Source organism: Salvelinus alpinus, chromosome 9 (assembly GCF_045679555.1).
Source record: "Salvelinus alpinus chromosome 9, SLU_Salpinus.1, whole genome shotgun sequence".
NCBI lineage: Eukaryota > Metazoa > Chordata > Actinopteri > Salmoniformes > Salmonidae > Salvelinus > Salvelinus alpinus.
In genome coordinates, this window is record NC_092094.1 from 4,865,266 (window position 1) to 4,875,981 (window position 10,716).

General features: G+C 42.5%; 1 protein-coding gene across 1 annotated transcript in view; it reads right to left on the reverse strand.

Annotated features, from left to right (window-relative positions):
- The window catches only part of LOC139584190 (DNA-binding protein RFX7-like), a 28,994-nt gene extending 25,403 nt beyond the window's left edge, over window positions 1-3,591 (reverse strand). Inside the window, exons 1-2 of the mRNA XM_071415747.1 lie at window positions 3,105-3,591; window positions 1,734-1,767 (exon numbers count right to left, since the gene is read on the reverse strand). Coding sequence (XP_071271848.1) covers window positions 1,734-1,767; window positions 3,105-3,241 — 171 coding nt within the window. The 5' untranslated portion in view covers window positions 3,242-3,591. The remainder of the gene's footprint in view (window positions 1-1,733; window positions 1,768-3,104) is intronic.
- Window positions 3,592-10,716: the final 7,125 nt, after the last annotated feature.

Here is a 10,716-nt window from a genome sequence, read left to right on the forward strand (position 1 = left end):
TCCCACTACACATGTTGCCGGCTCACTGACAACCTGTATTTGATTCCCACTACACATGTTGCTGGCTCACTGACAACCTGTATTTGATTCCCACTACACATGTTGCCGGCTCACTGACAACATGTATTTGATTCCCACTACACATGTTGCCGGCTCACTGACAACATGTATATGATTCCCACTACACATGTTGCCGGCTCACTGACAACATGTATTTAATTCCCACTACACATGTTGCTGGCTCACTCACTGACAACATGTATATGATTCCCACTACACATGTTGCTGGCTCACTCACTGACAACATGTATATGATTCCCACTACACATGTTGCTGGCTCACTCACTGACAACATGTATATGATTCCCACTACACATGTTGCCGGCTCACTGACAACATGTATTTAATTCCCACTACACATGTTGCTGGCTCACTCACTGACAACATGTATATGATTCCCACTACACATGTTGCCGGCTCACTGACAACCTGTATTTGATTCCCACTACACATGTTGCCGGCTCACTGACAACCTGTATTTGATTCCCACTACACATGTTGCTGGCTCACTGACAACCTGTATTTGATTCCCACTACACAACAGACGACACCCCACCTCCTTTTCAATTGGTTTCTAAAGTTTTCATGAATGTCATCACTTCCTTCTCTATTTGCCTCTTTGTTGTTAAGGGAAGCGATACTTATGAATGAGATGAGAGTTGTCAGCCAATCAGCGGAGAATAAAATAGCAATTTACTGGATTCCACCACAACCTGCTTGTTAGCCACCGCCTGTCACAGTCTTTTCTAAACAATTTAGGCTAGCTATAGTCTGCTTTCATTCTATTATGATTGGCACAAGTAGGGCACACATATTAAATGGGTCATCATATCAGTAAGGCTTATTACCAGGATTGTGTTCATTAAGCACACAAAGAGAAAAAAAATGGACTGACATTGTAAGGAACTACCTGGACTTGTCCAATAAGAATCGAATGGTTTTTTTGCATTTCGTTGAAAACCATTTTGCTATGGTTGTGCCCTGATGAACACGACCCAGGTTAAGACTTTGTGTATGATGATGATGACACAGCGTACCATTATCAAGCCAACACCAGACCAGACCAGACCAGACCAGAGACATGATCTTAGCACTCATTACTCTGAGACACGGGCCCGTGGTGACAGGATGAACAGACCAGACAGACTGTCATGCTCTCCATGTTGACACAGACAAGCTACTGTAGATATAGTAATAATAACACATTCAGTGATCCCTTCAGGGTTTGGGGTCAATTCCATTTCAATTCCAGTGAATCCACAAAGTAAACAAAACTCCCGATTCCAATACCAAAATGTCCTGATTGTGAAAAGAATTTGAAATTTCAGTGTCCTTCCTGAATTGGAATTTAAATGGAATTGACCCCAAACCTCGATAGCTTATCAGCCTTATGACATCATTATGAAGGCTCATAACTACATGCTTATAACCCGCATTATACCTGCGGTATATACCTCATTTAAATAAAGTTGTTACTGAAACACAGTTGTACTAGCAATTTCTGGTAATTCTCTTGACATATTCTTCAAAAACCCACAAGGAAATCGAAATTATCACTAAATTGGTGCATTCCGGTAGATTCCCGGCACCTTTGAACTAGTCTAAAGTCTTGTTTTTCACTCTGCATCTAAGACATAAACTGATATCTATCTATGACAATCACAACTACTCACCAATATGTTGTCCACTTTTGACTGGACAGATTTGCTACAGTGAGAGAGAGAGAAAAATAGAGAGAGAGAGAGAGAGAGAGAGAGAGAGAGAGAGAGAGAGAGAGAGAGAGAGAGAGAGAGGAGAGAGAGAGAGAGAGAGAGAGAGAGAGAGAGAGAGAGAGAGAGAGAGAGAGAGAGAGAGAGAGAGAGAGAGAGAGAGGGGGGGGGAATAGAGAAAGAGAGAGACAGAAAGGGAGAGAGATAGAGAGAGAAAGAGGGAGAGAGAGAGAAGGGGGAGGGAGAGGGGGGAATAGAGAAAGAGAGAGAAGGGGGGGAGAGAGAGAGGGGGGAATAGAGAGAGAGAGAGGGGGGGGGGGGACAGAAAGGGAGAGAAAGTGGAAAAAGGCAGTAGCATTACAAACATGTTCTCAGGTCAGTACAAGCCCTCAATTCCACACAACAGCATGTTGCGTTTACATCATAGCAATAGAATCTAGAAGGGGACCCCGAGGCCCTATGGCCTACCTACACCCTATTCACTTGTGATAGGATATGATAGGATGTGATAGGGTTATGATAGGATGTGATAGGATGTGATAGGATGTGACAGGATGTGATAGGATAGGATAGAATATGACAAGATATGATATGATAGGGGTATGATCGGATAAGATTTGATAGGATGTGATAGGATATGATGTGATAGAATATGACAAGATATGATAGGCCTAAGCAACGTGGTGGATATCCCACCTAGCCACGGTAGTTGTATAACTATCTAGGACAGGTCTCATCAACAAGAATACGGAACAGTCCATGTTGTGCACAAACACTGGATTCAATGGCATTATGGGTAATTTATGTCATGGACATATAGCTGGCTAATCATACTGCAGTCTTATGACTATCATTGGGCCTCCCTTGAATATGCATGCATACATGTAGCTAGCTAGCTAGCTATTACACACACATTACATTATCAATGTTAGCTAGCTAGTTGTCATGTTGTAGCTAGAAAGCTACAGTGTGTGTGTGTGTACAGCCAGCTATTTCACTGTCTGTAAAATTGGCTAGCTATCTAGGCTAACTAGCAGCAATCATTTCACAACCAGCCCCACAGCCTAGCAAGGAGAGATGACCAATATTAGCTAGTTAGCTAGCTAACAAACTAAACGCAATTAATATTCTACTACTAGCTAGTTAAAAACACATCATTTTAGTTAGCTATTAGCTAACTACATATTGATTAGCTAACGAATCCAATAGCTAAGTGAGAGCGAGTTCCTGATCTGTCATCATGTTGTACCTGTGCAGCACCGTGGCTAATTTATAAGCGAGTGAAGTGTGTATAGAGTGTGTGTGCATTGGCCAATGCATTGCTACATGTCTTACCAAATTGAATTCTTAATTTTGTACTGCAACGCATTGGCCTCAGGGCCCTGGAGTCCTGGTACTAGCGTTGGAAGAGAGCCCAATCCCGAGTTGGGCTTCAGCTGACCAGGTTGTTGTCGTTCATCTTCATCAGCCATCACGACGATATTCTCATTGGGGGGAGGGTGGGTTTGGTCCGGGGGGTTTAACAAGTAGGCCTAATTCTATATGCATTGATATAGCGCTGCATCCCTGGCTGTGTTGCTGTGCATGACGCCGGAGCGGAGTACCCACCGTTTGATGATGAGGAGCGTATAATCTCTGAATAACCATCCACCCCTTTAGCTAGGTTAATAACCTACTGGATCGACGACAGACCATGTCGGTTAAGACTATGATTTGACTGCACTTGAAATGTATAAAAGAAAACAAAACGGCATGCGGGAATTTAAAAAAAGTTATTATTTAGCAGAGAGAGGCTTGCCACTGCCGCAATCAGCGAGCGCGCCTGCAGCAGGCTACGGCTCGAGAGGCGCAGGCGCAGTAACTGATGGAATGGAAGGAAACTGACAATATAATTCCGCCCAGATACAGCATCAATGTTTCGTTTATTAAATTGATAATAACAGTATAGTAACTGTATAATGACCGTTGTAATAACATTATAATAGCAGTATAACATTATAATAAGAGTATTTGAACAAAGTCTTTACCAGTGGTGGGAAAAAGTCCCCAATTTTCATTCTTGAAGTTTTCTCTCTAAAACGTGTAGTTCATTTAATCTGATTGTCATAAGGTTCCATGACTTTGTCCACACAGGGCATCTGAAAACACAACATACATTTGGATGATTTTCATTACATTTTGGGTGTTTTATTTAACTTTTGTACACCTGTGGTGTTCCCGGTCAAAAATGACCAGTCGTTAGAAATGAATGGGCGAGACTACAATTAGTGTATAAAATTGAGTTCAGGCACATGCCCATTCATCAGATGGACACACTTCCTCTCCCAGACCCCCACATGCATGTGTGTGTGTATGTGTGTTTGTGTGTGTGCTCAAACACACATGCATATGTGGGGGTCTGGGAGAGGAAGTGTGTCCATCTTGGCTTCCTTTCTCCAATAGAATCTTTCCTCCACGGGAAACAGACCTGTTGGCATTCTCACAAACAATCGCAACATTGTTTCAATAATATATAGAACTTTTCTCACAGCTCTGGTATATAAAGCTTTTTCTTGCTCACAATTCATTCTGTGGCAGCACAATGACCAAACGATATACTGTATGTGAGGCTCTTGATCAGGTAGCCTAGTGGGGCGACAGGTAGCCTAGTGGTTAGTGTTGGGTCAGTAACCGGAAAGGTTGCTAGATTGAATCCCCGAGCTGACAAGGTAAAAATATGTTGTTCTTCCCCTGAACAAGGCAGTTAACCCACTGTTCCTAGTCTGTCATTGTAAATAAGAATTTGTTCTTAACTTACTTGCTTAGTTAAATAAAAAAAATCATATCTTTGATCATGATGCTGGTGAGGAGGAGTGAGTCCTTGTTAAACAAAGTAGTCTGTGATAAATAGCACAATATGTTTCATCTGAGTATTTGTTATAGTCAAAATAATCCATACTTTATGCTTTTTTAAACTCAAAAACGAGTCGTATGAGCTTAGGTCAATGAGGCCTACAGGCCATAAATAGCAAATAGAAGTTCAAAACTTGTAATGTTCACAAGAATTTAAGTTGATAAAACGATCTAACACAACATTAGGTTGTATTATTATGGATTTATAATCAGCTATAATGGGGCGGCCATTTTGGACCCGGAACGCAGAATTAACTAACATGAAACAAACACAGCAGGAGGCTTAATAGAAAATGACTCAAGTAAAAGTGAATGTCACCCAGTACAATCATACTTGAGTAAAAGTAAAAAAGTATTTGGTATAAAATATACTTAAGTATCAAAAGTTAACGTAATTGCTAAAATATACTTCAGTATTAAAAGTTAAAGTATAAATCATTTCAAATTCCTTATATTAAGCAAACAAGATGGCACCATTTTCTTTATTTAAGAACTTCATTTACAAACAAAGCATTTGTGTTTAGTGAGTCCGCCAGATCAGATGCAAGAGGGATGACCAGGGATTTTCTCTTTACGTGCGTGAATTGGACTATTTTCCTGTCCTGTTAAGCAGTCAAAATGTAACTAGTACTTTTTTGGTGCAAAGTAAACTGTATCGAGTAGAAAGTACATTATTTTCTTTAGGAATGTAGTTGTCAAAAATATAAATAGTAAAGTAAAGTACAAATACCCCAAAAAACTACTTAAGTAGTACTTTAAAGTAATTTTTCTTTACACCACTGGTCTTTACTTAACCCAAGCTAATGTGAAACCAACAATTATTTCCACTAGTTCTTGAATGTTTTGCGAACAGAATTAGGACGAACCGTAATGTTACGGGAGTTATATTGTAATCGATTCAATTCAGTATACATAACGGCACATGCAAAAAACATATACGCTTTATTCACACAGAAATTCAAGTATTACTAACTTTACTGTCAATAAATGTAGCTAGGCAGGCTGAGCTAATTACATATTTTATTGGTCCAATATTGCCATCTTTTTGTCAACTCTGGTGTTGCAGTTTCTTCCTTTATTGTCATTATTACAGTAGGCCAGTAAGGGGCACTATTCCTTAAAATTATGCCCTAGTGCCCCATGGGCTGTGATTGGAGACATTGACGTTGCTCTGTGTAGGATGACTCTGTGGTCACATAGCACTTGTTTCAAGAGTAGGGGTGTTAACCCGGTGTCGTGGCTAAATTCTTCAACTAACCCTCGTACAACCAAGACCTAATCCTCCAATTGGCTCGTTCATCGCCTCTCATCTCCCCTGTCCCTCCAGGTTGTTCACGTAAATGAGAATATCCTGTGTTTTCAGTCAACCGTTGGTAGAATATAAGGCGTACGTTTATTTATATAAAATCTTCCAAAAAGTTGTTTTCTTGTTGTTTTTTCACTCTCTTTGTGATTCCCTGTTCCTTCATGGGTTTTCTCTATGTATTGACTTCCCTGTCATCAATCTCCTGTCACTTCTCATCTGAGTCAAAGCAGAGAGGAGAGAATGTCATCTGATCGTTTGTTTTGTCCATTTGTCCTTCAGGTTATTTTGGTTATTTCATTTGTAACGTTCCAGAATCCTCTTCCTCAGGGCAATCTGCATGTTTCCATTCATGCACAGCACCTCTGACAATCCCATAACATACATCATATCTTTGAAAGACCGATAAACTATTTATAAATAGTGTACGTAAATAAGTATTGATGACATGTATAATGGTTTATAACACCGTTATAAACATTTATAAGCACTTACCAACGGCTTATCAATTAACATGTTTTTATTTATTTAACCAATCACTTTTTTTTTGTCTTTCTGTTTATTGATTATCTTATTCATTATTTATAAAGAGTCGTGAACACGTGAAACAAACTAATCGATAGTGTGACTGTGTCTTCATCCAAAATGGCACCCTACATTGTGTTCCCTATGTAGTGCACTACTTTTGACCAGGCCACATAGGGAATAGGGTTCCATTTGGCACACATTCCATTTGTAACCTTGGTAACCGGTAAAGGAACCAAAAATCAAATCAAACTTTATTAGTCACATGAGCCGAATACAACAAGTGTAGACCTTACCGTGAAATGCTTACTTTACAAGCCCTTAAACCAACAGTGCAGTTCAAGAAGAGTGAAGAAAATATTTACAAAGTAAACCAGGTCAAAGTGCTGCATCGGGTATGGTGCTCATGCTAATGGCTAGCTTAGCCACCCCCTGAACGGCTGGAGCTGTGTTTCTCAGTGGTCATTCTAACTCTGGTAGATCTGTAACCTTAGTTCACACGCAGCAACTTAATGAAAATATTTCTTGGTCTCTTGGGAAGTCTGAAAGAAGCATAGTGCAGCCATAAAATGTCTTTACAGGAAGCTCGAGGAAATTATTTTGAGCTATAATCTTGTCATTTTTTTTCACTACAACTTTGACATTTTGGAGAAAAGTGAAGAGGGGCATCTCCATCACACATCTAATTAATGTTGCATTGCCTAGCAACTGGTAATGGACGTGTCCATGGCAGCTCAGCCAACCCGAATGGCTGTTTTCCTTCATGTTTTTTTTTACTAGAGAGATCTATCTAACTAGGTGTATCTGAGGCAAGGCTGAGGGCAACACAGGGCAGGGGTCAATGTGCTGCTAACACACTACTTCTAGTCCTGCTTCTCTGATCGTCTTACCTACTACCCCCACCACATCCTCATCCTCTGGTACTGGCCCAAAGGGCACCCTATTCCCTATATAGTGCACTACTTTAGACCAGAGCCCTATAGAACCCTATTCCCTAATATAGTGCACTACTTTTGACCTGGGCTCAATGGAAAAGTAGGGCACCAGGTAGGGAATAGGGTGCCATTTGGGACACAGCCCAAGATTAGCTTGTTGTTGCCGAGGACTTAGATTGAGCCACACACTGTACATTCACTAGAGCCACGCCAGGTATCAAACACCAACTTTGACGAGGGCTATTTCTTCTCACACTCCTACATGTTCATTTAAAATTGTAATTGAGATTTATCTGACTGTTACAACATGTTTTTTATTACAAATATCTGGTTCAGCATCAAACAACAACAAAACAATTTCAGAAACGTATTATCAGGGCAGAATATAAAATGTCCCGGGCAAGAGACCGATGTACACACACACACGCACGCAAACACGCACGCAAACACACACGCACGCACACACACACACGCACGCAAACACACACGCACACACGCACACGCACGCACACACGCAAGTGCACATACACACGCAAGTGCACATACACGCGCACGCACACACACACAAGTGCACAAACACATGCAAGTGCACATACACACGCAAGTGCACGCACACACATACGCACACACACACACACGCACAAACACACACACACACATCTGAGCTGAAGGACCCAGGAGGAAATATATACACTCTCCTCACCCTGGCCTTTGCATCAGTCTTTGTTCATTACAGTATTTTGACAACCAGGTGATTATTCAATCAAGCAATGCAAATGTTAATGGTTTCCTATTTGCATATCTGTGTTTTCCTTTTGTTGAAATGTCATTGATTATGACAGTCTACAATGATGAATGCCACTCCTGGTGCACTCTGATATGTATAATTAACCATTAAGAGGGAGGCGAAGAGAGGCAGGAGAGGAGAGAGGGAAGAGAGAGATGAGGCGAAGAGAGGCAGGAGAGGAGAGAGGGAAGAGAGAGATGAGGAGAAGAGAGGCAGGAGAGGAGAGAGGGAAGAGAGAGATGAGGAGAAGAGAGGTAACTAGAAAAGGTGGCCTCTAAAATGAAAAAGTGAAGAATAATAAGATATGCCCTTTAAATATTAAACAAACCTTTCATCTTCATGATCATGTGTGATTTGACAAGGCCTAACTAGCCTATCTTCCTGGCTGCAGCGAGCAATGTACAGGACCAGGAGAAGAAAGACCTCTCTGATGAGAGTAGGCTACCCGTCCTGTTGGGGGAGGACGCAGAGAGCTGTGGGTTGGCAGCGCACTACATTGCTGCCTGCCATAAGATGAGGGACAGTGTCTGACAGACCAATCAACCTGCACATGTCTTCTACTGTATGTTTATTGTTATTGTTGAATGTATGGTTATTTTGACCCTTGGTTATTGTTGTTACTGTTTTTGATCCTCATTTGTATTTTTATATTGTAAATATCCAAAATAAGCTTTGGCAATATGTACATTGTTACATCATGCCAATAAAGCAAATTTAATTGAATTGAGAGAGAGAGAGAGATTAGACAGGCCTACAAGAAGAAGAAAGAAAGAAAGAAAGAAAGAAAGAGAGAGAGAGAGAGAGAGAGAGAGAGAGAGAGAGAGAGAGAGAGAGAGAGAGAGAGAGAGAGAGAGAGAGAGAGAGAGAGAGAGAGAGAGAGAGAGAGAGAGAGAGAGAGAGAGAGAGAGAGAGAGAGAGAGAGAGAGAGAGAGAGAGAGAGAGAGAGAGAGAGAGAGAGAGAGAGAGAAAGAGAAGAGAGAGTAGACAGGACTACATGGTGACCAGATGGTGACATTCCACATGACCAAACTAATCAATCAGCCTGCTGGGACCCAGGTGCAGTCCCCCCCCCCAAGTCCCCCCCCCCCCCCCCCCCCGGGTACTAACACATGGGCACCACACCACTAATAATGGCACCCTGGACACTACGTTTGCCACATGGCTGTGTGTGTGTGTGTGTGGCTGTGTGTGTGTGTGTGTGTGTGTGTGTGTGTGTGTGTGTGTGTGTGTGTGTGTGTGTGTGTGTGTGTGTGTGTGTGTGTGTGTGAGAGAGAGTGTGTGAGAGAGTGTGTGTGTGTGTGTGTGTGTGTGTGCGTGTGTGTCCTGCAGTGCCATGGCTGATGACATCAAAGTTTCCCACCAGAGAGCAACAAGCACAGCGTCTGAAACGCCACTAGAACAGAAGGGCGGTGCTATGGAAGTACGTCAGAGCCAGGGTCTCCCATAAAAATATAATAACACACACACACACACACACACACACACACACACACACACACACACACACACACACACACACACACACACACACACACACACACACACACACACACACACACACACACACACACACACAGCCACACACAGCCACACACACACACACACACACACAGCCACGCACACACCGCACACGCACACACACACACACACACACGCACACACACACACACACACACACACACACACACACACACACACACACACACACACACACACACACACACACACACACACACACACACACACAGACACACACAAACACACACACAGCCACGCACGCACACACCACACACACACACAGACACACACACACACACACACACACACACACTGACACATGCTGTACATAGACAGAGCGACAGACACACACACACACACACACACACACACACACACACACACACACACACACACACACACACACACACACACACACACACACACACACACACACACACACACACACACACACACACACACACACACACACACTGACACATGCTGTACACACACATACACAGCCACGCACACACCACACACATGCACAGAGACACACACACACACACACACACACACACACACACACACACACACACACACACACACACACACACACACACACACACACACACACACACACACACACACACACACACACACTGACACATGCTGTACATAGACAGAGCGGCACACACACACACACACAGCCACGCACACACCACACACATGCACAGAGACACACACACACAGAAACACACACACACACACACACACACACACACACACACACTGACACATACTGTACATTGACAGACACACACACCCACGCACACACACACACACGCACAGAGACACACACACACACACACACACAGAAACACACACACACACACACACACACTGACACATGATGTACACAGACAGAGCGACAGACACACACACTTTACTTCAGTGTGTCAGTCTGTGTGTCAGTCTGTTTTGGTACATGGCATATCATTTCTTTCC